This window comes from Cercospora beticola, chromosome 6 (genome assembly GCF_033473495.1).
Source record: "Cercospora beticola chromosome 6, complete sequence".
In the NCBI taxonomy this organism is placed as follows: Eukaryota; Fungi; Ascomycota; class Dothideomycetes; order Mycosphaerellales; family Mycosphaerellaceae; genus Cercospora; species Cercospora beticola.
This window is the reverse complement of record NC_088940.1, coordinates 1,653,599-1,681,073: the sequence shown is the minus strand read 5'-3', so window position 1 is coordinate 1,681,073 and position 27,475 is coordinate 1,653,599. Positions and strand designations below refer to the sequence as shown.

Here is a 27,475-nt window from a genome sequence, read left to right as displayed (position 1 = left end):
CAGGCAGATGGTCGCGGTTCGTCGTCTTTCTGAGGGAATGGCCTGGATTTTTCGGCGTGTAGAAAGATAGACATCATCTCGTCCATTTCGTGCCGTTGATACCATGTTTTGCGGTTTCGCTGGGTTCCTCAATTGTTGGGAAGTGGTCATCTCATCACGTTTCAGCTTCAAAAAGGTCCGGCAAAGCCACCGATCGGATCTCCATCACTTGTATTTTGGATGCCAATTACTTCTTCCACTGTGAAGCATCTCCACGCGCCATCCCGTTTCCTGAATCGAAAGATGGCAACGACGTGTCTGACCACGCCGGGCGGCACTCCAATCACGTCGCTCGTGACAAAGACGCCGGCGTGGCCATTCTTGTAGACGTGGGTGTCCAGTCCTTGGACCACCATTCTGTACTCCGTTTCTGCTGCCAGTGAAATGAGTCGTTTGAGGTAGGCGGGCAAGTCCTCGGTGCCCTGAGGCCAAGGCGGCGGAGTATTCGCAGAGAACTTCGGGTCGAAAGATGCAGTCACAGGGTGGTCGGGCGTGAGCATACGGTCGTTGATGAGGTCGATGAATGTGCGCACAATATCTTCGAGGAGAGTGACAATAGCCTGTACTGAGGGTTTGGCCTTGGAGGCGACTTCAGACAGGTCCGGAGGTGCTTTGGACTGCAAAAGACTGTCGAGAGAAGTCAAAGAAGGCTTCACGTCTTCTTCTGGGATGATGGCGTCCGGGTCTTCTTTAAAGGACAGGCTGGAGGGAGCCGGCGAAGATAGGGAGGCCGGGGTGGGAGCTGTGCTGTGACTGGTGTTGGTATTTGCTTTACTGCTTCCTGCTGTGCTGGACCCAGACTCAGACTGCACGAACATGTCGAAAGATTTGGCGTCGAGGTAGTGGTCGGCCATTGTCGCTGAGTCTTGATGGGTTTGAGGAGGTCTGGTTGCAGTCGAAGCAGGACATCCGCCGAGCGGACTCTCGCTGCGGATGTACAAGTACTGCTGAAAGGTTGCAGCCGCGTAGTGCTCGCTTCTCTATTCAGATGTCAATATTCAGGTCCTGGGACAGAGTTCAGGCAGGTTCATGGTGGCGTCGAGGTTTGGCAGCGGTGATTTGGCACGTCGCGTTCGATGCCCGAATGACTCGGGGCGGACTGCGGCTGGTGACGTTCGGGACCTGTGCAGGCAGCTCTGCGTGTGGCGGTGTTGGGAAATGCTGCGCAGTGGGCGGAGGGCTCCAAGAGCATCGCTCTGAACTTAATAAGGTTGCTGGCGGCGGGGGCACAAAGGGCATGGATGGCACGAAATGCCGACGCGCTGGAGATGATGCAGGCGCGGAGCACAGTCTGGATCGCTGGTTCGCGATCACCGCCGGGATCAGTGTCGACGAGGAGTCTCCCCGTCGCTGCGACGTCGCGTGGCAGTTCACAGAGCGTGAGGTGTGGGCCAGGTTACAGGTGTGTGATGACAGAGCATCCCCGGTCGACGCGGGAAGCATGCATTAACCCAACGAGCCACTGCGCGCTTGCTTGGCACCAAACTAGATCTCTTAGTCATTCTCGTCATCCTCATCATCAACGACCTCGACTGTCGCGCCCGCTGATGGCACCTCGCCAAGACACATTGTCCAAGGGTGTCCGCTCGCTCTCACAACGACCGTGTCCAGATCCAATGTGGCGGAGTCTTCCATCTTACCTGTTTGGGCGTTTGACGGTGCGATACTTCGGCTCCAATAACCCACAGCACACGTCTTATCACGCCAAGCCTGTTTTCGTAGACTGCGTGGCTGGACCGTCGCCATGAAACAGCGACCACTAAAATCTCCGTTCAATGTGCGGCGAGGCCGGAATGTGCAAAGGCCGTCGCGCCGGCACACAGTCAGACTGCATATGCTGTGTGGAGACGACATCAGGAAGCAGACGGCACTTTCACTTCCTGTGAAAGCGTTATGTTCTCAAGTATGCCATGCAACATACCTCCTACCGATCCGGCACAGATGCTAACGCCGGACTCCACGCTTATTCAACACCGGCATCTACCAATCCTTGCCCCATCCGTCATCGTCCTTTTTGCTGGAAGCCGCACCGCCCGAGCTGCTCGCACTCGAGCCGCCCTTCATTGCACTCGTTCCCAAGCCACTGGGTTTGGCTTTTTGTGTATTCGTAGTCTCGCCTGCCGCAGCAAACTCATCCCAGAAGTCCTGGTTCTCCTTCGGCGGGCCAGCAGGCGCCTGCCCAAAGCTCTCCCAAAAGTCTTCCTTTTCATGTTTGCTGCCTCCTTGTGGTTTGTGATCAGGGTCCACGAACTTATTGAACTGATCGCCCAGACCCTTGGTCCCTTGCTGGACCGTGTTTCCAAGATTCATTCCAGTCTGTCGGATTTGCGCTGCAATATCGCTTTGCTGGAAATTCTTCATGCCTGGCTGAACGTATGTGGAGTTGATTGTGGCAGCTTGTTTGGTGACAGTACTTGACAGCCAGCCGAAACCTTTCGTGAGAGCTGCAATGGGGTCCTTTTGGAAATCGTCTACCCCAGGCACTCCGCCTTGTGAGCTGTCGTTGGTGGGCATTGGTGAGGAGCCGAATCCAGCGTATTTGCCGCCCTGGCTAGGCGCTACTCCCTCCGGTCTGCTCGCATTTGCTTCGCCCATTCTCGCAAAGTATGCTTCGTTTTGTGCCTTTTGCGATGGTGTAGATGTCCGCTGCGGTGTGCCCCTCGCTCCCGCCAGCGGTGTATTTCTGCCTGATCCAGCAGGCGTTTCTGATGCGCTTTCTACAGTCGCCTTCTTTGGTGCAGTCCTCGGCTTCGGCGATCCCGGAACATATTCGGTGCCCTCCACCTTTGCTGTCAACCTCTCTTTCCATTCCTCGCCCGCCTCGCTGTCGTATCGTTCAGAGATGGTACAACTGTCGAATTCTCGGCCGATCATTGTGTTGCTGCTGTGTGCGTCGAAGAAGTCTTTCCATGGCTTGTTGCCCCCAAGTTCCATGCGCTTGACCTCGCCCGTCTTGAACGAGTCCATGGTTACCGAACGGACGAACGAGATGTGCACGCCCAAGGATCGATGTATCCCGCTGCACGCGAGGCAAAAGAAAATGCCGAACTTGGGAGACGCCTAGCCGAAGTCAATACAGCAATCACGTCGACTGAGTGCAGGTAGCGTGTACCCATTGTGGACTGGGGGCGCCGCAGTCAACGCATCTGTTGTTCTCGTTGGTCTTGGAGATGGTGAGCAGCTTGCTCTTGGTCTCCGGATCGACCTCCCACAATTTACTCATGTTGGCGGCGTCGGCGCGATCAGCATGTAGAACACGTCGTCAAGAAGCGACCAAGGGCGGAAGGGAATATGAATGCTGCGTTGTAGCAAGGTGTTGTCGTGGCTATCAGCGATCCCGCCTGTCAACATTCCACCCTGTCTCGTGCTGCCAAGCGATTCGGGCCCACTCCGCGGTTCAAGCCCCCCTCCTGAGGCACGTCTAGATCGCGACTGCACTTCACGACAACAACACAGCGAAATGTTCTAGATTGCATCCGTATGCAGAGCACTTCATATACCAACAGTGCCGACATGTCCACTGCACTCGAAGCGTGTGGCTACCAAGCGATACCACCTTACCACCGGATCCTCCGATCTTCACCGTCAATGGCGTTAGCGACGTTGGGCCACCTCCTCGTACCGTACCTACTTCTGAAGAAGATCTACATCTCCGTGCCGATATCTTGACCTTTCCATCACGCCGCACCCACCACGTGAACCGTGAAACTTCCTCTTCCGGTCCGTTGCTGAGAGGATAAGTATAGATAATTCGCAAGCCACTCCTGCAGCCAGATGATCATCTCCTCGCCACGGCATCTCAGATCCGCACTCGGAAAACGTTCATGGCTGGCCAGTACGCTTGAAAGACTTAAGCTCGCGAAGCCGCCTGGTCTACATTGCTAAGCTGCTTCAACAGCTCAAAGTTCAGTCTTTGTGGGTTCTGTGCGCGCTCGTTTCCTCTCTTGCTTGCTTTCTATTCCCATATCATGCGTGTCATTTTCTTTTGGTCGGTCCTTCTGGGTCTAGCAAACGCGGTACCAGCAGGCCATACATCTTCTATCGAGAAGAGAGCAGACCCATACAAACCTCCTCGCAATGCCATATATGTACAGACATTCAGAACAACCTCTGGCGACAAGCTCTCTCTGCTGCCACTTGTCGAGCAGAAGACAGATGTCACGCACATCTACCTGAGCGCTGTGCATGTCAATGAGGAACCAGGAGACATTAACCTCAACGATGACAACGTGAACAGCACTGTTTGGGATACCGTCTGGCAAGAAGCTGCACAATTACAACAACGTGGAGTGAAAGTCATGATGATGCTTGGAGGTGCCGCTCCAGGCTCATATCCACGACTTTGCAGTGGAGCCAATGGAGCAGTTGTCAGTATGCTAAAGACACTGTGCACTACAGCGACTGATCCCATGTGCAGGATGATTCGTACTACGTACCGCTTCGTAATACCCTCAAATTTCACAATGTCGAAGGGCTCGACCTCGACATCGAGGAGCGCGTGCCGTATACCTGCCCACTGAATCTACTACGCCGACTACATGCCGACTTTGGACCCGATTTCATCTTGACAATGGCACCAGTGGCGTCAGAACTCCAGCCAAACCCCATCGGTCTCGGCGGCTTTAGCTACAGGACTCTTGACGCAGAAGCCAACGCTTCAGACAGGCCCAATGGCAAACTTGTCAATTGGTACAATTGCCAATTTTACAGTAAGCATAAACCTCAAAATTTGATGTTGGAAGTACGTGGCGCTGATTGTGATGTCTCAGATGGCTGGGGTGACGCGAGCCGACCGAACGGATACAACTCCATCATCGCAAATGGCTGGGCTGCAGATCGCGTAGTCATGGGCGTACTCGATTCCCCGAACGATGGCGGAAGTGGCTGGTACGGCGTTAGCACATATCAAAAGACCATCGCAACTTTGAAGGCCAACTACGAAAACTTCGGATCGGTGGTAGGATGGGAATACTGGGATGCTGGCATCAAGGACGGCTACAAAGAGCCTTGGCAATGGGTTGCGGCTATTGGTCAAAGTGTTTTCGCTGGAAGACCTGGAACTGCTAACAGGGACAAAGGTGGCGACTCTGGTCCCAGCCCGTGGCCAGTGTTGACGGACCAGCTGGAGGCACTGGGTGTTGAAAAGCTGTTGGCTGTGAGAGCATTGAATATAAGCGATGGTAGCTTATCGGGTGCTCTGCAGGTCTTGGGTCTATCAGACGTCTTGCCTCTTTAAGAAGAGTGGCGGCACCATATATTCGAGAACTTGAGCAAAGCACTGCAGAGTCGTGACCGAATTGGAATAAGTTCCACGTAGCATGGCCAAAGAGTTCAAAACTGAAGCCGCATCCCAAACTCGTTCCAATTCTGTCGAACAATACGCGATCACCTCTCTTCTTGCGCACTCAATTTCCAAGCGACAGTCACGAGCAGGAATTGAGATTTCGCTCGCAGGGTCTAGTCAAGCTTTGAGAAGACTTTTTTTGTTCTTTGGAGCGCATTTTCCTACATAGTTCACTGTGGTTGTCATCTAGACTTCCTCCTTAGTGCCATATCCACGCCCAAATGCTTTTTCTTCAGTCCACAGCCTTGCAATGCTCGACCTTCTGGTATAAGCTTCAGCTGGACGTCTAACAGCCACGCCAACGCCGAGTTCATCACGCGACTCTTCTTCCTCCAGTTTCTTCTCCTCGAACTCCGCTTTCTGATTTGTCGACCATCGGCGCAAACGAATGGCCGCAGGGCTACCTTTGAGCTCATCTGCCGATGGATCCGTCGACCTGCGACTATCTCTCCGTTCAATTGCCTTCTTGGCCTCCCAAGCAGCGTGGTTTTTTGGGCGGCCACTGATCCACGCAAAGAAGTTCAAGGCATGTTTGAAAGCATTCGACGTCTTCTTGCGCCAGAATGTCATGCCTCGTACTGTGTTGAGAGAGCCTATCAGGATGAAGAAAGGGATGCAGACTGTTGCTGTAACGATTCCGAAATGCTGTAGAAGTGGTTAGTGTGAGGCAGTTCGATGTGCTGGACAAGTTGTCGGGAGGTGGGATGTCGCGAGTTGGAAGTGATCCGACTTACCCAGTACTGGCGCTCCTCCGGCATGTTCGTCATGCCGAAGACAGAAGTCACGAAGGTCAAGGGCAGGAAGAAGATGGAAACCAGGGTCAGCAGCTTGATGTTGTGTCCCTCTAAAAGACACGTCAGTCAGCAGCTTGATGTTGTGTCCCTCTAAAAGACACGTCAGTCAGGACCGAGACAGTGCTCAGCAATATTTTATACGTACGCTGAATCGTAATTTCCGTATTTTTGACAGAATTCCGGCTTTCCTGTATGGAAGTGCCCACGAAGAGTTCTTCTCTGAGACCCACAACTTCCTCTCGGTGTTCGTATACTTCCTTTCTCAGTTTGATAAAATTCGCGATCTCGCGCTCGAACTTCTTGCGAAGTGCGTCCATTCTCATTCTGTAGTATTTATTGCGAGGGCTCGTCTCGTCCATAATTGGCCAGATGGTCTTATGATTGCCTTGCCATACATCCTCTGTGAAAGTGTCTTCGTACGCATCGACCATAGACTTGATAGAGGCCATAATGGTACCGAGAGTTTGATATGCCCAAAAATATCGCCGCGTGTAAGTGTACTGCTCATCCTCAAATTGAAGCCGATCTCTGACTTTTAAATCGAACATGAAGTCGTCCGGCGGCCGGGTGATGCGCACAATTTCTTCAGTGAGCTTCTCGAAACGTACCAATGCATCGCGAAATTCGCCCAACAAGGTGACGAGGAAGGCTTCCACACCGTTGACGTAGTGCTTGCTCGCGTCGTGAACATCTCCGTTCGACTTCAGGTCTGGAAAAGCTTGTACATTGAGCACCTGCCAAGGCGAGAATGGATCGTATGCGCAGCCATGACTCTGCTCTGCACGTCTGGCACTGTTCTTGACCTTTTTGATCTGTGTACCCTGAAGTGAAAGCGCCACGATGGAGCTACAACGTGAGATGCGGATATCATAGCTGTTGTCTTTGACTTTGCGGTCTGCCAACTGCCAGCTCATTGGCCTGCAGCCGTCTCCGATCAGTGTGTAGTATTCGAGGTTGAACACAAAACTTCTTTGCCTGCGCTCGTCGCCGTCAAACGCGCCGTTGAATACTGCGGTGGAGCCTCCGCTTTCAACGAGTTCATCGAACATGTGATCCATATCAAAGAACTTGTTATGTGTCAGGTGAATAGCTGCAAAAAGGGCTGGACTTGGTTCTCGAATGATTGTGATCCTCCCGACCGCTTTCTGCTCTTTGGTAGCAGGGTTGAGGGTCCGAAGAGAGTTCCAGATCCTCATAGCTGTGGACAAGTCCTCGGTCGATTCGGTGCCCACAGCAATTGGAGCACCATCATCACCAACATCCCAGAACTGATAATGTGTGAGATCACTTCTGTCTCCTGCAAGGCCTCTTTTTGGGGGAAACAGACCGGGCTGAGTTATTCTGGTTGGTACCCCAATGATTCCTTTCAAAATCTTCTTGCCTCCCTCCCGCCAGATGTGTTTCATTAGGTGATCCCGCAACATGATGTCGTCGTAAGTTTGCGTTTGCAGTGGCTCATGCGCATACAAAGCATAATCGCAATCATCGTCATCGGAGTCTTCACCCGTGCCCCGGGATGCAGTGGATGCTGGCTGGGTGTGCCGACCAAATGATGACTTCCTGTGACGGAAGCGCGAGCTGGAGAGACGTGGTTTATGCTCTGTGCCTAGTGAATGTGGTCTCACAGCTCCATTCTGAGTAGATGGCGGCAAGGTTGTGCCCGAGGAGTCTGTCGAAGATGCCAATTGCTTCGTGAGGAGATCGTGCATCTGCTGAAAGGTCGCCAAATAGGCATCTCGATGATCGTCCAGCTGCCTGAGCAGGGCATCGACATCCTGCGGGGTGGCCATCGTGTATTGCTAGATCTGGCCACACAGCCAGCGGTCAGCTCACGCAAGATATGAGGAGGACGTAGAGAATCCCCAGAATGTGCGAAAGGTCGCCACCAAGGCAAGGCTGTAGGCCGACGGTTTAGCCGCACATGGCCTTCTCCAACGGCGCCGAAAGCCATAGCTCTTGCAATGCATAGAACTACTGCAGCCGCAAGGCTGCGTCTTGGCTGGGCGAAGTCCACGAAGGAGCCCGTGGTGGAGCATCCACTTGGCGGCAGGGTCAGACCGCCTCAGGCCGGCAATTTCGCCATGGGCACTTCCGACTGTCTACCGACGAGTTGCCATCACCGTCGAAGTCAGATCGCATGAGAAGTGAATACATGTTGGTGTCGGTGTCGTAAGAAAGAGAAGGCGAAGTTGCGCAATATTTGCCAAGCAGCGGGAGCCAAGCTTTGCCACGAGCCGCAGAAGCAAGATCAGCTGGTGGTCCGAGGCTTCTAGTTAGATCGAGTTCATCGTGTACAATGTACATGCGCACTTCAGGTGAGGCGGCTTTCCTGCTCTGGATGGCCTTCATCGAGGGGCAAAGCGCTCTGTCTGCCATCCTGAGCACCGTCTCCGGCTCCGAGGCGTAGGCCCCGCCCTCCCCCGCCGCTGGACATCGAGATCTACTCAGCAATATTAGCTACGTACAAGCGCGCATATCTTCGTCAATGGCGCGGCCACGTTTCCGTCACGGCTGATATGGCAGCTCAGACACCCTTTGAAGTCACGAGGAGTGACAGTCTAGGGTACACTCTCTCCTACCTTGCAACTGAAAGGTTGTTGTCAATAGACAGGCAAGTCCGACTGAGAAGCTTACGCTAAAATACCGTACGGCAACACGAAGCTGGTCATGTCATTAGAGTGTCCTTCGCATCTTCCTCAAAGACTCAGGAGGTCGCTTCCAGATCTCTGTAATTTTCAGCTGATTTTCCACATCCTTCACGCTGCACAGCTTGAAAGGAAGCGAGCCACGAAACGCTTCGCGCGATAGGCAGTGTTCACAAAACCAAGATGGAAAAGAGTCCATCCGACCTCGCTCCGGAATCAGACGCCTCTTCGACGACACAATACGCACCCAAAACAGGTTTCACTTGTCGCAACGCCAATGCTGAGCAAGTGCAGCAGGCTTTTAAGCCGACAGTCTCGGTACTTCATGAGGGCGACATTCCTAGGTATGACAAGAACTTTCTCATTCTCGAACGGTCAACCCGCAGAGCACTTACCCACACGGACCACGGCCTTCGTGTCGCGTCACTCGAAGATGATGGGCCAAATCTAAGAAATACGTGGCTGTGCGTTCAGAGGAACAATTTCATGGGATTTATGAACAAGCAGTCCCGTTGCTTCTTGGGTCACGATGGCAAGGGAAGCTGTAGCACTGTGCACGCACAAGTGAAAGGCATGGGCAATTGGGAATGCTTCGTGCCAAGACCGTTGCCAGACGGAGGCTACCAGATCCTGTCACCCTTCTGGCACACCTACATGCGTTTGGTTGTTGTCGTGGATGAGGAGGGTCGTGTAGAAAGATCCGAGCATGGAGATACGGCCTGGATCTTTGAGGAGATTTGAAGGTTCAAAGCTCAGAACAACAGGCAAGAAGTGTCGTGGGAATGGTTGGAGCGATTGGGAACATGCAGAGTTCATTGCTCCTTAGCCACCGGGGCGACTCACATGTGCGGCGCGTTGCTTGTTGATTCCTTGGAACACAATAAGGACAATCTGATCGCTCTTCCAGGCTCATATCATGCCCACTGCCTGGCCATCCCGCTTCCATACTCTGCCATCCTTCATCACGAAGCCAACGCGTCTCAAAGCACCCAGATCACTCCTCACATCGCCGTCCAGAGCGACAATGTCAGCTGCAAATCCTACTCCAATCCAGCCAAATCTCCTACCCGCCCATTCAGCTCCACAGGCCTCCCAGCCATGCAGAGTGGCAGCGGCAAGCACCTCCACCAGAGGTACACCAGCCTCAACAAGAAGCTCCAGCTCTCTGGCGTTCCCCCCGTGAGCAACAGCACCAGTATCCCCGCCAGTGGCCAACTTGACGCCAGCATCAAACGCTGTCTTGGTCTGCGCCATAATTTTGGCGAACTCTTTCTTCTTGTCTGCCAGGCCATATCCAAAAACGCTCAACGTAGGTACAAAAATGACTCCATTCTCCTTCAGAGCCTGTAGCGCCTCAGTACCTTTCCAAGGCTCAAACCCATGCTCAACAGAAGTAACACCAGCCCGAGCAGCGAGAATCACAGCCTCAGGGCACTGTGCATGTGCAGCAACCGGCGCTCTGGAAGCCTTCGCCTCTCGCACAATCTCATTTGCTTCTTCCTGATCGAATTGCAGCAAATTCGGGTTTCGATCATTATACAACCCCCTCCAGCCCGGCGGATACTGTATCTCCGGCTCACCAGCCCAAGCACTTTCCGGAAACCGCAGAGCACGCTTTCGATAATCGGCATAGAATTTGATGATGTCTGCTCCAGCACCCAGCCTTCTGCGAACACCAGCTCGGACGCCGATTACGCCATCACAAGCATCTGAGAGCCGTGGTGTCTCGACGCCATTGATTCGACTTTCAATGCGGACTTCGTACCCGCTGCTGCTTGCTAGTGGCTCAGTCGCACATAGAATGCGCGGACCTGGGATAATGCCTCGATTTATGGCATTGCGGATGTGGACATCTGCGTCACTGGCTGCTTCTGTGCCAAGGTCGCGATAGGTGGTGAAGCCGGCGAGTAGTGCTGCGCGACAATGGTTTGTAGCTCGGATTGTGCGTTCGATGATGCTCTCGTCACGTTCTTGATTCAAAGATGGGGTTTCTGAGTATGGATGGAGAAGGATATGCGTGTGTGCATCGACCAGACCTGGCAGTACACATTTCCCGCGAAGGTCGATGTCCGGAGCTTCGACCAAGAGTGGCAATGGGTGCTTGCGTTCGTAGACGTCAACGATGAGGCCAGTATCAGGATCAACAACTATTGTAGAGTCTTTGATGAATGTTTTCTGCTTCGAGTCAAATAAGCAATCGGTGTGGACGCTGAAAGTCTTATCATTCTTCACTGGCCTGACGACCATCTTGGCAACGAAGCTTGGTGTAGTGTGTGAGTGAAAGAAAATGCTTGGTTCTGTGCAGTTGTAACAAGCTCGTTACCATTCAAAGTATCGGTCAGGCAAGACAGAGGGGACCTCACAGCTACCCTAGCTAGCGATCGACAGGATCGCGACTTCCACCATCCTTTGTCCGTACCACCTTCCTGATTCAATTGATCGTCTTAGCACTTCTCTGCCGCCATATGCGCAGTCTCGAAGTCTCCAGTCCTCTGTTCCCCTCCGTCAGTCCGAGATCGCCTTCCTTCGAGCACATGGAGGCTTCGTTGATTGTTCGTGGGCACCAGACGAAACTCGACCGTGGAGATCTGGCCTGAGCAGCGACTTCAAATACCCTCCCACCTATCCACTCGAGCCTGGAACTCTAGGGCTGCTTTCAAAAACTCCACTGGGCCGAGACCGTGCGGCTTACGCGCTCGATAAAGACGGCCGCCCAGTTCGGCCACAATCTCCATATCGATCTGCTCGGGACTGTCTTCGTCCTCTATTCCAGAATCAGACTGCTCATCTTCGTCTGACGAGGCCTGATCGAGAATTTCTCGGGGCTGGAACTCTAGGGCTGCTTTCAAGAATTCCACTGGGTCGAGACCGTGCGGCCTACGCGCTGGATAAAGCTGACCGCCCACTTCGACCTGAATCTCGGTATCAGGCCATTCATCCTCGTCTGACGACATCTGCTCGAGACCGTCTTCGTCCTCGATTTCAAGATCAGACTGCTCATCTTGTTCTGACGAGGCCTGATCGCGACTTTCTTCGTCCTCCATCTCAGAATCGGACTGCTTGAAGTCGGACTCCTCATCATCGTCATCTTGTTGAGCCTCTGGTGCGGCAGTCGACTCGAATTCAGCTCGGTCAAACTCGGCCTTGCTGAACTTGGGACGGGGACCTGCAGGCAGTGGGAGGTTGAGCCTGCTCATTGTGGCGAACCGAGTCATGCGCAGCAGTTCGAAGCGAGCGTGCAGTTGCTTTTCGGTCACGGTCACTGTGCAAGCAGTCAGTCGAAATCTTCGTCGCCAAAACAGGCATTAGATCCTGTTTACCGCCGTAATTTTTCGCCAAGCCTTCCATCAGGCCTGTGTAACAATCTTCCATATCTTCAATGTTACCGAAAGCAGCAGCCAGCAGGAGGTCTCGCTCCATTTCGACGGACCACGTCAACTTGCGGGTGCCCGCTGGAGGTGGCGAAATCTTGTCGGACAGAGTAAGTGTGAGCTTTCGCGAAGAAGCAGGTGAAAGTGTGCGCGACGAAGCGGGCGAGAGTGTGTGCGACGAAGTTGGTGAGGGTGAACGGTTTGAAGTAGAAGATGTCAGTTCATCGTCGTCCCACATGGCTCCAGACATTTTCTCCGCGGTGGCGCCGCGGGACATGCTTGCTGTAGCAGAGAGCAAGCTGTCCATGTTTTTCGAGAGAATTTGCGAAAAGGAAGCTCGAGCTTGTTATGTTTGCTTCCCTCGGCCAAGACAACCGTGCCCGGCGCTGCACTCACTCACTTCAATGTTCACTCTCTCCAACTGTCGCAGAGCTATGATGACTTGGCATGTCGCAATGTTGCGTTGGTGTCGAAAGCGCGATTCTTAGGGCGGTAAAGTGCAATGCCACATGTCCTCGGGAATTCCAGAGCCAGAGTCATCACCTTCTACGGAATCAGTCAGGAACCCCATAGGAATCTCGTGTGGTCTAAGTGCTCATTCAGACACAACTTACGTTCGAGTTGACTGGCCAGTATTGCCGCCTGCAATGTAGAAAGTCAGTACACCGCACACCGAACTCATATCACATCTTACCCACCTGCTGAATTCCCAAAGTCTGATGTAACGTCTTCAATACCCCAATGACCCATGTCCGAATCGGACCACCCATGGGGTCAGCAGCGCCCGCGGTGAAGAGAGGGAACTGAGTTTGATAGCCTCCTGACATCCTGACCCACGGTAAAGTACCACGATCCTTTTCAGCTTGCTTGAAGGGGTGATGGTCTCGCGAGTTGAAGTCCACAAGCTGATCTTGCGCCTGACCACTCGAATCCGGCGCATGTATGATCGGAAAGGTGTGACTCAAGTGCTGAGGTATAACAGCCAAGATGCTCAACTGCAACTGTCTGATGGTGCTCATGTAAAACTGTATCTTGTCCAACTGTTCTGGATTGACTTTTCTTCCTGAGGTTCGTAAATTTACCAGTGCCTTTCGTAGAATGTCGATGAGCATGATTCGAAAGCTCCAATTACCGCAGATGATCTGTGCTATGACATAGCTGTCGAAGACATAATAGTAGTCGGAGTATACCATACGTCCCGTTGCAGCAACGTAGTGAGGTTTCCAATTGGGAGGGGCGTCAGCTAAGATGGATTCCAGTTCAGCGTAAAGGAAGAGAGCGTCATCAATGATGAGTTGCGCTTGCTCTGACGATACTGGGTAGTTACCAGGCAGTAAGCGGCTGTTCAGATCTGCGATCTTGAGACTGGCCAGATGGAAACGCCAGACACTCTCGCGAGGGTTAGGTATGAAACTTTCTGCGATCTTCTGCATAGCACGCACGTGGGCTGGGATTGGCAGTCGTCTGCTCAGACAGCTCATGATGAGGTTCGTACAAGTTTGGAGGAAGAGGCGGCATCCCGTCTGAGTCTTGAACTGCTCGCTACCGCGCAGTTGTAGCAAAGACGCTGCCCCATTGACATGCTCCCGCCAGGAGTCCAAGTTTCGTTGAAAGCCAGAGACGCATTCGAAGACGCCCAGTATAGTGATGGCCAACAATGTGCTGTCTTGAGTCCGACCTTGTGGATCCTGTAGGGCAGTGTTGATCTTTTGGATAGCAGAAACGTAACGCTTCTGGGCTTCAGGCTCCAGCATCCGCCCTTGGCCCATATTCTTGACAGCGTCCACGGTGCCAAGGGCTTTGACAGCTGCCATGAGGCAGCCATTGCCGACATCAATGTCCCATTGATCTCTTTTATCATGGTACTTATACACATACTTCTCGAAGAATTGGGCAATCGCCAGATCATCGAGGCCAGCATGAAAACTCACTGGTGGTGGTCGTGGTGAGGTGGGCGTGATGATTCCACTTCCAAAGCGAGGCACCTGTACCACCGAAACTTGGGGAGTAAGCTGCAGTTCTTCTTCGCTCGGTGCTTCAGATACTGCTGATGACTGTGGACTTGGTAGTGCCGTGGCAGCTGCAGTGGAGGCGGCGGTAGCGTCATCTTCTATGCGGCGTCGAGTACCCTTCTGGGCGTGAACCTTCTTGATGATACGGTCGCTCTCATCATGGAACAATAGAGAGGTGAGGTCCCGATATCCCTCACACTTCCATCCTGCCTTCTCGCACTTCTCACAGCCAGATTCACGTAAGTCACACTATGCGCAGGCTGGTCAGTAACAGCAGCCAATGGAAGGGGCCAAAGACTCCACATGGCCCTGGACTCAGCTCACTCAGAGCCTTGCCGGTTCACCATGTGCGATCGCCGTGTGGGATCGACAAGCGCTTCTGGCTTCTTCATACCTTTATCTTCCGGCGTCGACAGGTCTCACATCCGCGCGAGGGCCTGCCTCGGAAAGGCATCGCCCCTCCAGAATCTCTTGACGTCCGTTCTATCGCCGCATAACCTGGTGGCTGGGATCCTTGATGAGGATGGGCCGAAGCGTGCTAGGTCTTGCGAGCTTGCCGTGGAGAGGCGCACGAATTCCATTTGAGCGTGCTTGGGTTTTCCGATGCGGCTCTTTTCGAGCGTAAATCTCGGATCATGAGTAATGAGACATGGGTGTGCCAAAGTCAGCAGACTCAAATAAAACCAACAAGACGAGGGTACACCGACCAATTGAAGTCCAAAGATCCTTGTATACAGCCAAAGGTTGTTGGAACAGTGTTCATCAGTACGAAAGTCGTCATGCACATTTGGCGGAACACGTGAAGTGCTGGCATGATGGACTGGAGGTTATCTATTCATAAGTGCTGTTGGAATGGCGGGAAGTGCTCATCGGCCGGTGAGGCGATTTCCCTTTCATATGTACACCAAGATGCGGTGCCTCCAATGGCCTGTGCATTGCTCATGAGCTTCGACGGCCCATGGGCTCGAAGGGAAATGAGGCCGCCACCATAGCCATCACGATATATAGTGCGGCACAAATGTAAATTGGAACGGCAGTCGACGTGTCAGCAAAACTAAGGATGTTCGTCAGCGATGCATGGGAGTTTTGAAGGATGCGACACTTACGTGGCAACGACTGCACTCATGATTCCCATCAATCTATTCAATCCAATTGAGATGCCGTTACCGGTACCACGATGAGCTGAAGGCAGGACTTCTGGGGTGTACGCGTAGAGGGTGCCGTAGTAGATGTTCTACGCCACGGATTAGCTTTACATTGGACGCGCGATAAGTCCAACAGATCATAGCATAGCGCCAAAAGCGTAGCTTGGTGCAGGTGTTGGAGTCCGAGCGACCAGAACGTGCCGTGTGTTGCCACGAGTAACCAAACGATGACTTTGCAGTTTCCGATCCAGGACTGTGTGTTCCAACTTGTGGTATAGCTCAGGGCTCCGATATTTGCAGCGCAAGCGTTCTTCGCGATCGTCTGTCTTCGGCTCTACTCGATTTGGAGGCTGGGAAGAGAGAAAAAACGAGAAACACTTACCAGGCAGAAATTGATGGCGCACGTGAAGCCCAAGTTTTGAGCATCGGTCCTGACCTCAGTATAGGCGAAGAAAAATGTCATTGCAGAAAGAGCACCAATGATCTGGACCTACAGTTAGTACAAGAATTTCAGAGGCTCGGGCATCACATACCATAGTTCCTCTTCGTCCCCAGAACCATCGTGATTTGCACATGAAGCCAGCCAAAACCGGACTCGGGATACCACACAAGTTGGCAATTGCGTAATTTCGCCATCTGATGTTCTGGGAGAAATTTCCAAGCTGCGCTCCTCGAGTGTCCAGGTACACGGGCAAGAAGACGTTGAAGAGAGGATACGCCAGACCAATGAGTAGCCACGAGAACCAGATCAAAGACGTGGAAAGCCCGAGCTTCTTGGTAGTAAAGAGACCTGAAATATGCGTTCCAAACTCGCTGAGAGACCACTTCGATTCGGCATGAGCAGCTCCAGCAGAGTCACGTCTGCGGTAGTCGCCAGTGACGCCGCAAGCCTGGAAATCTTCAATGGTGAGGCTGCAAGGCCTGTTGTACTTCTTGGCGATGAACTGCAAAGTCTCGACGACTTCCGCGTCCTTGCCCTCGCCTACGAGGAATTTTGGGGTCTCACGAAGTCTGATGATTGTGACACGCAAAAGACTCAACACGAGCACTAGCGAGCCGTTCGCGAACCACATGTACCTCCAGCCAGGGTTTGTGTCCCAGTTGCAGGGCACACCAGTTTCAACCGGATCTCCAGGACAGCTGTAGTTTGGCATGAACGCCCATGCGAAGAGACCAGCAATAAGTTGACCTAATCCCCACCAAGCGGCCATCAGTGTAAGAAGCCACTGGTCTTTGCCGGGAAGATACTCGAGAAACACGGCGGTATCGAGCACCAGGTTGCCTCCAGCACCGAAGGCAGAGAGACAAACGAAGAGGCCGAGAACGATCCAGTTGGGCGCTGCGCCTGCCACAATACAAAAGATCGAGCTGATCAATAGCGATACGTTAAACGCATACTTTCGCCCGATAATGTCTGCTGAGATGCCCCAGAACAGAGCCCCCACCAACATTCCGACGTAGACTGCGACGGTGAGACCGTATTGAAAGCCAGGCTTGAATTCATACGCGGCTTGGCCCTATAAGTGGTGCGGAATAAGGTAAGCATAGTCAACATACGTATCTCTGCGCAAACGTTCGCAGCCTTGCGGTGAGCCCGTTTCTGGCTCAGAGCTCAGATATAGCCGTGGAGCTAGAGACATTGGGGATAGGACTATTCCCCAGCGATGGCACTTACAGCGATGATACTCTGGATGAGCAAGATCAAAGAGTCCACAGCGTATCCGAATCCATTCAACACAAACAGCTTCCACTGGTATCGCGTCATGCCAATCTCGTCAATCGCATCATTGACGAGCTTCATCTTCGCATCAAGAACCGGATCAACATGCTCTTGCGCCAGTAAATCGCCCTTGTTTATCATGTATTCATCCTCGCTGCGTCTCACGGCAGCCTCGTACGTCGGAGCTGCTAAGGTCCCGGACTGCACATCGGCCTCGCTCTTGGTCTTATCCTCGGTGGACGCCATTCTGGAAGGGGAAGGGTGGAGGTAGGAGGACTCAGCCAGCTCGATACTGTGCCTGCTCGAGGAGGCGAGAAGATGTTCGGACTCCAGGATGGGCGGAAGGAAGGGCACTTAAGTAGTACTACGAAGAGCTGATGATCTGCCGCAGTGGCGCGTGGGCTGCATGAAGAGGATATCGTGCTTGGAAGTTTCGACGCTATCGCTTGGTGAGCTTCGAGGGTACAAAGTTCACACAGCTCCGCGCGAATCACGCTCCCGCTGTATCAGCTTTAGCTTTTGAGCGATGTTGCCATAATATGCTTTGGCGCCAATCTGGAGACGCACGTGGGCGCAAAGCGTCAACGCGGTTTTAAGGAATGTCTTGGAGCGCTCTCGTGGCCGCGTTGCCATCTCGGGCCATTGTGTAACCTGTCGGGCACGATGTCACTCCACAGTGGTTTGCGAGGGTGCCCTGTTCATTCTCTGGATAAGATCCAGTACAATTGTTCGCAGAGAGACGATGGGCGGGACAGCTGAAGCCAAGCTCCTCGGCAGGCGAGCGACGTAACCTTACCAGCGGATAGCAGAGACAGGAAAGCGAGAGTGGGGAAAACGCCCTAGCGCCACTTTGCCTTTGCGGTATGGCCGCTAGTGTAACCGGTATAAAAAATTGTGCCATGCTCGTATGCCAGAAACATGTAGGAAGAATTTCTCGCCTTTCAGACAATGGCAGCTGTGCTTTGCTGGGGAGTCTCGCCAGTCATGAGCAGATCGATTGTGATCATACTGCAAACGGCACGATGGGACACTCTTGACACATTGCAGCATGCGCACTCCTTCTCATTCAATGTCTGAATCTTCTGTTTATATGCAGAGCGGAGGTATAGAACGCCAGGGAAATGTGTGCAATGCCGGCTTATCGAAACACAATACAAGAAAGCCAATAACCGAATACAATCTCGCGCCTGCCAACGCCCGACAAATCTCAGAACAAGAGGACCTGATCTCACCATATGTACAAGATCTTCCGCGGGCAACTGAGGCTTCAGCCATTTATCCAAGCATTGTTCCAATGTCTCTCCTTCGCTCGTTGACTTCAGACCGCCCAAGACGGCTGGCTCTTTCCTTGCTCAAGTCATCATAGCCAAGACTGTAAATGAAGAGGAGCAATAGGGCTAGGGTTGTGTTTTGTATCAGGCGGGAGTCGTGAGGAGCGAGTAGTTGCTGGAACGCAGCCAAGGCCAGCGCCGCTATGCCCGCGGTAAGCTATACATGATGCTGGGGTCTGGCGCCGCCACCAGCTGCGATGGACGCGGGCGTGCTAGCCGGCGCTGGAGGAGGGTATTCCTGCGGGTATTGATCATCCGGTCCAATTGGTTCGTAATCGTCTTCGGCGTAGTCTTCGTCATCATAGTACTCTTCGTCCTCGGGCGGCGGTAGGTTGGGATCGTAGTTCTGTGGGTGTGAAGGAGGTGCAGGCGCTGAAGCATTGTTGACATTGTTCTTGCCGCCCTTGCCTGCGCCCTTCTTGTTCTTACGTCCCTTCATCTTTGCCTTTTCCAGCAGCCTACGCTTCTCCTCCGCCTTTTTGCGTTCCTTCCGATCTTTGATCTCGTATGCACGAATCAGCGCGTATGGTGGCACTCCGTAAATGTCTTCGTATTCACAGAACTCGCATATCCACATGTCATCGGGCTTGGGGCGGTGGTGGTAGTTTTGGTATTGTTGATTCTTCTTGCGTTGCGCTGCCTGCATCGCGTACTCTTTGGCGGGATTTCGACGAGGTCGGGGCTTGGGCGGCGGTGCTTGCTGCTGTTGGGGATGAGCCGCGGGTGGTGCATTGTTTGCAGGCGGTGGAGGAGGGCGCTGGGCGTTGATGGGAGGGTGCTGGCCGCGCAGAGGTGGTGATGTCTGTGTGCCGTGCGTGTTCTGTGGCATCGACCTCGCCGGCGTGGGCGTACCGGCGAGGTACTGGCCCTGCTGGTCGAGCATTTTCGTGGCAGAGTCGGACTCGCATGTAAACGTGAACTGTGATTGGGGCGTTGATGAGCTAATGGCGTGGTGAGGTGCAGATGGATGCAAGCTCACATTCTCGCGACCCTTGGCTGCTGGTGTCAACGGGCCTTGTTCGGCAGCAGTTTTGATGGCCTGGGAGATGATTCCGCCGGTGTTTTCTACGCCGGGGTCTGTGTGTTTTTGAGGTTACGTCAGCCAACTTAGTTCAAAGAACGATGTCTCATCGAATGCGCGGAATTTACCTTCTCCGTTCCTTGCATCGCTGCCGCGTGGCGAAGCGCGCGAATGATAGCCATTGATAGTGTTCATGGTACTGCTTCCCAAAGGTCGTCGGTTTCTGCCATCTTGTCGCCCATATCGACCTCGTCCTGCGCCACTGATTCCTGTCCCTGAGCCGGCCGAAGGCGATGCATGAGGATCGTAATGCTGTTGCTGTGTTGCATGCACGGCTTCTTCATCCGCTTCCACCCGTGAACTGCTAATGCCCATGTTTGCAAGCTCCGCGCTCAACTGACTTTGATGCATGCTCGAGGCTGATGACAGAGGTATCTTCCGCTTCTTTTTGTTGCTGGTGTTCTCAAAGCTCTCATATCCATCTCCTGAAGAACCTGTTGAGCCGGGCGGAGGCGGCTTGTTGGCAGCTCGTGAGGCTTCCACTAATCTTCGCTGAAGAGAATCGGGCTTCAGTCCTCCCCCATTAGGCATCGGCGCAGTAGCATAGCGGTAGTCGGGATGATCAAACTCTACCTCGTCGTCACCGCTGTCTCCGTCATGATCGCATGTGCAGTGGTCATGGTGCACCGTGTGATGGTGATGGTGATGGTCGTGATCATGTTCATCATGGTCATGATCGTGGTCGTGGTCGTGGTCGTGATGGTGATGGTGGTGATGAACGTCGCCGTTCGTCAATCGGGGCTGCTGTGCCGGTGTGCCAGTCTCTTGCACGCTGAAGCTGAGGGTAGGCGATATGGGTGGTGGACTGGGCGGAAATACCAGCGAAGAGACCTGTTCTGGCGACAGCTTGGACCGCAGTCGGCTTCGAGGCAAAGGACGAATAGCTCGGTCAGGGTAGACGGATGATGCCTGGTCTGGAGAGCGGCCTGGCGAGAGTGATAGAGATCTGTGATAGCTATGCGCAGCTAAGTCTGGGTGCCGCGTCAGTGAATATCCCTCAGAGCCTCCTCGAGTACGCAATCCAGCCCTCGTGCGGCATTGCCATCACCAAGCGTGTATCCACAAGACCAGGACTCCGTAGACAATGTTCCCACCATTTACGAAAAGCTCTCCAAGCAGTGTAAGGTCCAAGATACCTCTGTGCTGTGGAGGGGTGCTTGCCACTTGTTCTCCTCCTCTTGCATCGTGGTAGCGCCAGGAGTATGTCTGGGCTTGCCCCAGTATGCCGCACTTACCGGCAGTCGTAGCCATATTCCATCTGCCTGCTCTTCACTTCCAGTATCCCGATCCAAATGCGAATCAAAGGCCCCTCCTCTATCGCGCACAAGCAGCTGCAGGGTTGAAAAGGTGCTCGATGGTGACTCAGCAGTTGGACGGCGTCGGAATTTCGAAGGCCGGTCGTGGACTCGAGCGGGCGGGCGAGGTGCGTACAATGCTATACAAGAAGGACTCGGTCGTTCAGCAGTATAATTTGCAAGGTATAGATGATGATGTCTGTTGAAGCAAGAAGCAATCCTCCTCGTCTCGTCCTCGGAACTTAGATCCTACTAGCGCGGATGCACGCCAAATTCCCCCTTCTATTACCATCAACCCGCGCTCAACGCTCCCTCCTGTTTGCTACCATCGAACCAGTCACTCAAATACGATGGTCACTCTGCGATCAACTCACAGGCTATTCGGGAGCTTCTGGGCACAAGCACATCTACGGCAATACCTTGCAGCACCCCACGATCCAGATTTCATGCCGTGCCGCGGCACAAAGGTGTAGCTGCATACTAAGAACAGTGACTCGGGCAGGCACTGCTGACCTCTGCTTCGCACGATCGGATCTCTACATTACTTAGGGCGTATAGGCTCGTACAAGGCATTACAAAACTTGCGACCGAATCTGACAACAAATGGGGCTGCCCGGACACGAACTACATGGACCAGGAACGAATCTCGATTTCAATTTTCATTCAAGACTGGCTTATCAACGTCTGCAGCATGCTGTGTGCTGAAGCTCAGCTGTCATGCTGCACTTCCGCAGGCTATCTTGACGTGTCTCCTCGATATCGAAGGACATATGCCTTGACTTCACTGCGACTCAGGAATGACTGAGCTGCGGCCAGAGTTGTAACCGCTGTCATAGCCAGGGGCTGCATCCTCCACTTCTGCATTGACGTTAGCCATTTCCTGGTCTCGAAGGAACCCACTTCTGTCACTCACCCTGTAGGCTCTGTGGCAAGGACTGCCGCCATACGACCTTGGAGAGAGCGCGCGGAATGTCCGTGCCCATCACCGCCTGACGACACAACATAGCGTACGCCTCTGCCCCAGTCAGGTTCTTCAACTCCTCCTCCAAAGCTTCGTAACACTCCAAAGCATATGTCAGCTTCACTGCACGATCCTCGGCTTCGATGATGAGGTGTGCCGCAATGTTGAGGCGTGAGATGGCGAGTCCATACTCCTCGCACAGAATTGCTGCACGAGCGCGCGCGAAGGCTTCTTTGAGCATGTTGATGAGCTGGATCATATCAGGCAGCTCACGCGTGTCGGAAGAGATGAAGGCATCGACACAGTAATCGCGCCAGTGCTTCGGAACCAGGGCGTGGAAACGCACGTGGAGTGGCAGCTCGTGGTAGGCTTCGCCAAGTTCTTTGTCTACATCGGAACGTTAACTGGATTCGTTGATACGTTTGACACCATCACCATCACGCCGCTTACAGTATTTGGCAATTTCGGCAACGACTTCCGAGAACGATTGGAGAACGCCCTCAAGCTGAGCTTTGCTGAGCGAAGTTGGCTCGAAGAGCGGATCTGAGTATGAAGCCATCGAGCCACCCATGTCGAAATCGGGTTCTTGGGTCGGAGTGAATGACGAGTTGTGACTGATTGGCTCGACGTCCTTGGTTCAAACCTCCTTCTTAGGTCGCGCTGAAGTTGGGTCAATGTTGTTGTGGTTGGAGTCGCAAACAGCTCGATGCCAATGCTGATATGCCGCAGCTTTAAGGTCACGCTGGTGTTGACAACAGGTGGCTGGTGTCATTGTGACACATACGCCTGAGACAATAACCTGCACGTATCGCTGCTGCTGCAAGAAGGCACGGGCCGCACGTCACGGGTAAGTGAAGGCATTCACGTGGCGTCGGCAGCCAACGGTGTTTGCGTGCGGGTAGCAGCATGTTGTTTTCCCCTTTGCGATACGCAGCGCATGTCCAAGCGAGGTCTTGTTCATGGCAAGCCGCATTGAAATCACGGAACGAACGAGAGATATGATCAAAGATAAAGAATGGCTTCGCACACTCGCTAAAAATACAGCAACGCTAATGCAGAAAAGAGGTTTTTGGTAATGGTATCTCAGATGCGTTCACCCTTAGTGCGTCTCCGCATCCGCTTCAGGGGTCCATCGCGTTTTCCGTCATCCTCACTCGACTGCAGCCTAGAGTCCTCGTCGTCAGATGGTGAGCTCACTTGGCATCCAGCGCTTGCTATGAGCAACATCGCTTCCTCCTCACTTCGCACCTTTCCATTTCGCAGCCAGCGACGCACCTGAGGCAACGCCATCGTCCAGTCCCGCAACATCTCGAACTTCTCGCCCCCTTGCTCTGGCCGGAGCGCCAACCGATACTCAATTCCCTCCTCAAACTCCACCTCATCATCGACCATGTCGCTGAATTTTCTGTGCAGCTTGTTCACAGAAATCTCGAGGGCCACTAGTTGATCGTTCATTGCTTCCAGTATTTCCAGACCGGTACACAATGTTCTCTCTGCGGCTTCCGGGTCCACTTCTTGGAGGTGATGTGAAGAAGCGATGCAGAGCTGTTCGAGATCTTCCAAGTACCCGATACAGTCGTTCGCAGGCATAGAGTCGTCTATCGTGAATGCTGTAGCGCAGTCGACTTGTGGCCGTTCGCGAATTCTCCGAAGTTGGAGCGGAAGAGCGTGGTATTCTAATCCAAGGTCAAGATATTTGGTCTCTGTTGTTGTAATGCTTCGGCGAAATGAGGCTTGTGCATTGTGGATTCGTGTCATTGTAGCAGCGCGTTGTCGGATGCCCATTTTGATTGTGGAATGGCGAGTTGATTGGAGAGGGAGCAGCAATATATGTATTCTCCCTCCTCTTGTCGAAATAGTGCTGTCTCAGTGTCCAGTGCTTGCAGTATTGTGCCCTTGTTGTGATGCTTTGTCAAAATGTCTGGAACTGCCTTTGCTGCACATTGATGAGATTGTGAATGGATGGAAATGTCTCAGCTGCGTATCGAAAGTTCAAGTCAATGATATATGGAGCCCAAACGAGAATCTCCTACCAGTGGCAAGTCGGTATTGACAAGGGCTTTATGGTGCTACAGCTCACTAGATCCGCGTAGCACGACGGAGCGCGTTTGCCTCTTGCACGGCTAATGACTTCGGAAGCCTTGCCGGTGCCCTGTTGTCGGTTTCGCCGGCATACGAGTCCAGCACGTCGCAGAGAGACGACATAGGGGACTCCAAAGATCGTCATAATAAGGAGTCTCGTACTTCGGTGTGGCTGTGCATGCCTAAATCCAGACCGAAGTTCGTGCGAGGAGTCTAGTGGTTCTTCTTATAGCGGAGCTAGGCTGGCACGCGACATCTGGTAGATCGGTGGAACATCTGCACGAACCATTTTTGGCTTAAGGTCTGCTGCTGTGCTGCTAGAGCAGAATGGACCATCGTAGGCTAGGGGGAGCCGGCTGATAGTCTAGATGGCATTTTGTCCACTTCAGGGTGGATACGAGGCGGCCGGACAGAAGTGCCAGATCTGGTTTGAATATCTATATCCGGGATGCGTTCGTGCCACAATTCGGTGGGTTGAGGCGAACCATGCAAGAGCGAGAGAACTGCCAAGGAGTCCTGTTCCTCAAGGTCAATGAGATTCAAGGCGCCCAAGCGAAAATGGACAAATGTTTGGACTCTGGAGTTCAAATCTGTATTGGGACAGAGTCTCCGACAGTTGTTCGAGGATCATCCCTCCCGGGATGAGTCTAAATGAGAATGGAAGGAGGTTTGGATGAAGTTGTGGATCGATGCCTCAGGTTCGCATCACGAATTCGCAGACAGTTCTCATGTGCAAAACGTTCGACACCACCTCACAACTCACATGCTGAGTCGTTTCCTTCTCAAGCCCCGCCTTGCTCATGCTATTCAGAACACGGCATGATGCTCCAGAGCTAATGAAGCACCAAATCGCGCTAGGTTGTTGAAATCGCGCAGGAGAAGTGTAACATCGTTGCGCAGTGCTGCCATCAAGTGGTGTCGAGAGCAGCCCGGACGTTTTGTAATCGAGACTACCTCGGACCTTGGATGTCACGACACACCACTGCAGACCACCTCGGACATTGGGAGACATCGCAACATTGCATAGTGCGGAGTGTCTTCACAGATCAGATGGTATCCCGGGTATATAGAAAGAACTCCTACTCATCAACAACAGCAGCGGCAGCAGCAAGACATATTGAACAGTAGCTGACACCTTCCCACCATTTCCACATTGAATCATACAATATCAGAATGGCAAGCACAGTGCTCTACTCAACCTCCGCTGATGGAAGAGTCGCATACCTGACACTGAATCGACCAAAGCAATTCAATGCCATCAACGCTGCATTGCCACAGGACCTGCGGAATGCAGTCAGAAGAGCCAATGCCGATCCTAGAGTGCGCTGTATAGTCCTTTCTGGTGCAGGACAAGGTTTCTGTGGTGGCTATGACCTCGATTTGTACGCCCAATCTGCCACCAGAGGCTCGACTGAAGGCAGCCAAGAACTGAGTAAAGGATACGATGCTCTCCTCGATTATCAAGGCATGCACGAGAATACGGAATGCTTCATGGAGCTTTTCAGGAGTCACAAGCCGACCATAGCCAAGATACATGGCGCTGCGGTAGCTGGCGGAAGCGACATTGCGCTCTGTTGTGATCTTGTCATTATGGCAGAAGATGCGCGCATCGGCTACCCGCCTGCACGGGTCTGGGGATGTCCCACGACAGCCATGTGGGCTTTACGCTTGGGTGTCGAGAAGGCGAAGAGGATGTTGTTTACTGGCGACCTCATATCCGGTACTGAAGCGGAAAGGATTGGCTTGATCTTGAAGGCCGTTCCACTGGCAGAGCTTGACGACGCTGTGAAGTCGTTGACTGAGCGAATTGCATCAGTTCCAGCTGACCAAAACTGGATGCACAAGCAAGTGATCAATGGCTTCGCGGAAGGGCAACTGGTACAAGCGCAGAAGCTGGCGACAGTCTTTGACGGAATCACTAGAAACAATCCTTCCGGAGTTGCCTTTCAGCAGCTCGCACAGAAAGACGGTTTCAAGGCGGCGATAGCCGAGCGAGATCAGCCTGGCCGGACAGACAAGTACAGAAAGACGTGGAAGAGTGTCCTCTGAATGTGTTGGATGCTTCTCCTGGATTCGCCTTCTGAGTCAAAGCTGGGGGCGTTTGTTTGCTGCGTGCCACCAGTGACGCATCGGACCACCTCCCAAAATCCACCTGCCACCTGCCACCAACTTCATCAACACACGCCGGCCACCTTCCACTCAGCAGCCATGTCCACGTCCACCGCCGAAGGCAGTGAGCCTGCCGATACGGCCGCATCCTCAGCGCCCTCACGCGCGAAGCCAACGTCCTTCGAGCATCTGCCAGCCGAGCTTCGCAATAGCATCTACGAACTTGCAGGTCAGTAGCCTCGCGTGCCGCGAATCTCTTGATGTTACACTCTGACCGTTTACTCTAGGCTGTGGCAAGTACTATGAAGAACCTGTCAGCTCCCATTTCCGCCACTCCGTCGAAGGAGACTACACTGTCGAGCATCATCACAAAGCCCATGGCTGCAAAGACCGCGCATCGTGTTCGAATGCACCTTGGGATGATTTTCGCTCCTGGTCTCCGGCGGCAATCATGGTCAATCCTGCCCGTGACAGCACCACTCGAGTCAACGGGTTTCTCCCTTGGCCTCGAACATGTAAATCCGACCGCTGGAGAAGGCCACTGCGCTGCTATGAAGCAACAACCGACCAGCCTGCGATTACTCGCGTCAGCCGCGTCGTCCGTGGAGACACACTCTCCATCTTTTACGGCGGCCACCCATTCATCTTCCGATTGATCAGTACCGATGGCTCCGATAAGGACAAGATTTTGCAGTATCTCGACACGATTGGGTTAGTCAATGCGAGCAGACTGGAAGAAGTGTATATCGTCTATGCTCGCAAGCAGCAAGAGAAAGAGATTGAGAAAGACCTGCTCAGGGAGATGAAAGTTCGTGGAGTCATCACTGGTGGTATGGACAAGTTAGGGGTCGTGCGTCTGACGAGGCTTGGATATCCGTTCTCCCAGACTGACTCCGGAGTGCTTGACGCTGTTACGAGGGCGCGCGGTCTGAACTACTAGGCTCGGAGAATGAGTGGTCGAAGTGCTCTCGGCAGAGGAACAGAGAGGCGCGTCAAATGAGCTTGGCATTCAGTCTTGAGGCATCTGGGCCTGTACAAAGGCATTGCAAGCCACGATAAGGTGTTACAACTCGGTCGCTATGCCGGCAAGACAAGCATCGAATTGAGGCCAACGAGTATGCCAACATGGACGATTGAAAACAGGCCAAGTTTAGCCTTCTGACGAAGAAAGGATGGAAATGATACTGCCACTGTATGCACATTGGGCAAAAGTGTCGATGATTTTATGGTTGACTCAACTCGATCGCTGCACTGCTCTTCAAGCGTAGTGCTGTTGACTATTCGATGCGTTGGTTCCGGGATGTGTTGGCAGCCAACACTTCCCTCCGGCATCTTCACTGTGACAGCGTGTCGCCTGCTGGAGCCAGTGTCTGTGACTTTAATTCGCCAAATTTTACCGCACAGCTTTGATGTGTAACAGTAGAAGGAATGTCAATTAGCTATCTCCGACAATTCAATCACCATTCCAGCCCAGCTTGACATCGAAGAGCAGATTATTTCCAAGACCGAGCCCAGACTGCGCAATCAAAGCAGCCAGGTTGTATTC

The 27,475-nt window shown here is 53.1% G+C and overlaps 14 protein-coding genes across 14 annotated transcripts; 4 read left to right on the top strand and 10 right to left on the bottom strand.

The window, feature by feature from the left end:
• Positions 1-167: 167 nt before the first annotated feature.
• Positions 168-893, bottom strand: RHO25_009716 (uncharacterized protein; the record flags this gene model as incomplete). Its single annotated transcript, XM_023601247.1, has 1 exon — positions 168-893. The coding sequence occupies one exon, from the start codon at positions 891-893 to the stop codon at positions 168-170; it is 726 nt and encodes a 241-aa protein (XP_023453518.1).
• Positions 894-2,019: 1,126 nt separating this feature from the next.
• RHO25_009715 (uncharacterized protein) lies at positions 2,020-3,262 on the bottom strand (the record flags this gene model as incomplete). The annotated part of the gene is made up of 2 exons (XM_023601246.2): positions 2,020-3,099; positions 3,152-3,262. 2 exons carry the CDS (start codon positions 3,260-3,262, stop codon positions 2,020-2,022), a joined length of 1,191 nt encoding a protein of 396 aa, XP_023453517.1.
• A 745-nt stretch (positions 3,263-4,007) lies between these two features.
• On the top strand, positions 4,008-5,275 carry RHO25_009714 (uncharacterized protein; the record flags this gene model as incomplete). Its single annotated transcript, XM_023601245.1, has 3 exons — positions 4,008-4,406; positions 4,457-4,748; positions 4,809-5,275. 3 exons carry the CDS (start codon positions 4,008-4,010, stop codon positions 5,273-5,275), a joined length of 1,158 nt encoding a protein of 385 aa, XP_023453520.1.
• Positions 5,276-5,569: 294 nt separating this feature from the next.
• Positions 5,570-7,967, bottom strand: RHO25_009713 (uncharacterized protein; the record flags this gene model as incomplete). The annotated part of the gene is made up of 3 exons (XM_065603205.1): positions 5,570-6,028; positions 6,118-6,227; positions 6,323-7,967. 3 exons carry the CDS (start codon positions 7,965-7,967, stop codon positions 5,570-5,572), a joined length of 2,214 nt encoding a protein of 737 aa, XP_065459277.1.
• Positions 7,968-9,005: 1,038 nt separating this feature from the next.
• RHO25_009712 (uncharacterized protein) lies at positions 9,006-9,563 on the top strand (the record flags this gene model as incomplete). Its single annotated transcript, XM_023601243.1, has 1 exon — positions 9,006-9,563. One exon carries the CDS (start codon positions 9,006-9,008, stop codon positions 9,561-9,563), a length of 558 nt encoding a protein of 185 aa, XP_023454036.1.
• Positions 9,564-9,731: 168 nt separating this feature from the next.
• Positions 9,732-11,069, bottom strand: RHO25_009711 (uncharacterized protein; the record flags this gene model as incomplete). The annotated part of the gene is made up of 1 exon (XM_023601242.2): positions 9,732-11,069. One exon carries the CDS (start codon positions 11,067-11,069, stop codon positions 9,732-9,734), a length of 1,338 nt encoding a protein of 445 aa, XP_023453444.1.
• Positions 11,070-11,428: 359 nt separating this feature from the next.
• On the bottom strand, positions 11,429-12,500 carry RHO25_009710 (uncharacterized protein; the record flags this gene model as incomplete). Its single annotated transcript, XM_023601241.1, has 2 exons — positions 11,429-12,084; positions 12,143-12,500. 2 exons carry the CDS (start codon positions 12,498-12,500, stop codon positions 11,429-11,431), a joined length of 1,014 nt encoding a protein of 337 aa, XP_023454031.1.
• Positions 12,501-12,677: 177 nt separating this feature from the next.
• Positions 12,678-14,659, bottom strand: RHO25_009709 (uncharacterized protein; the record flags this gene model as incomplete). Its single annotated transcript, XM_023601240.2, has 4 exons — positions 12,678-12,739; positions 12,808-12,835; positions 12,892-14,454; positions 14,600-14,659. 4 exons carry the CDS (start codon positions 14,657-14,659, stop codon positions 12,678-12,680), a joined length of 1,713 nt encoding a protein of 570 aa, XP_023454032.1.
• A 485-nt stretch (positions 14,660-15,144) lies between these two features.
• Positions 15,145-17,316, bottom strand: RHO25_009708 (uncharacterized protein; the record flags this gene model as incomplete). The annotated part of the gene is made up of 5 exons (XM_023601239.2): positions 15,145-15,259; positions 15,312-15,439; positions 15,733-15,834; positions 15,884-16,867; positions 17,026-17,316. The coding sequence occupies 5 exons, from the start codon at positions 17,314-17,316 to the stop codon at positions 15,145-15,147; spliced, it is 1,620 nt and encodes a 539-aa protein (XP_023453434.1).
• A 1,242-nt stretch (positions 17,317-18,558) lies between these two features.
• On the bottom strand, positions 18,559-20,013 carry RHO25_009707 (uncharacterized protein; the record flags this gene model as incomplete). Its single annotated transcript, XM_023601238.2, has 2 exons — positions 18,559-19,478; positions 19,551-20,013. 2 exons carry the CDS (start codon positions 20,011-20,013, stop codon positions 18,559-18,561), a joined length of 1,383 nt encoding a protein of 460 aa, XP_023453435.2.
• A 1,545-nt stretch (positions 20,014-21,558) lies between these two features.
• RHO25_009706 (uncharacterized protein) lies at positions 21,559-22,309 on the bottom strand (the record flags this gene model as incomplete). The annotated part of the gene is made up of 3 exons (XM_023601237.1): positions 21,559-21,635; positions 21,691-22,125; positions 22,189-22,309. 3 exons carry the CDS (start codon positions 22,307-22,309, stop codon positions 21,559-21,561), a joined length of 633 nt encoding a protein of 210 aa, XP_023454035.1.
• Positions 22,310-22,821: 512 nt separating this feature from the next.
• On the bottom strand, positions 22,822-23,523 carry RHO25_009705 (uncharacterized protein; the record flags this gene model as incomplete). Its single annotated transcript, XM_023601236.2, has 1 exon — positions 22,822-23,523. One exon carries the CDS (start codon positions 23,521-23,523, stop codon positions 22,822-22,824), a length of 702 nt encoding a protein of 233 aa, XP_023453442.1.
• Positions 23,524-24,993: 1,470 nt separating this feature from the next.
• RHO25_009704 (uncharacterized protein) lies at positions 24,994-25,869 on the top strand (the record flags this gene model as incomplete). Its single annotated transcript, XM_023601235.2, has 1 exon — positions 24,994-25,869. The coding sequence occupies one exon, from the start codon at positions 24,994-24,996 to the stop codon at positions 25,867-25,869; it is 876 nt and encodes a 291-aa protein (XP_023454033.1).
• A 159-nt stretch (positions 25,870-26,028) lies between these two features.
• On the top strand, positions 26,029-26,869 carry RHO25_009703 (uncharacterized protein; the record flags this gene model as incomplete). The annotated part of the gene is made up of 2 exons (XM_023601234.2): positions 26,029-26,158; positions 26,217-26,869. The coding sequence occupies 2 exons, from the start codon at positions 26,029-26,031 to the stop codon at positions 26,867-26,869; spliced, it is 783 nt and encodes a 260-aa protein (XP_023454034.1).
• Between the last annotated feature and the right edge of the window lie 606 nt (positions 26,870-27,475).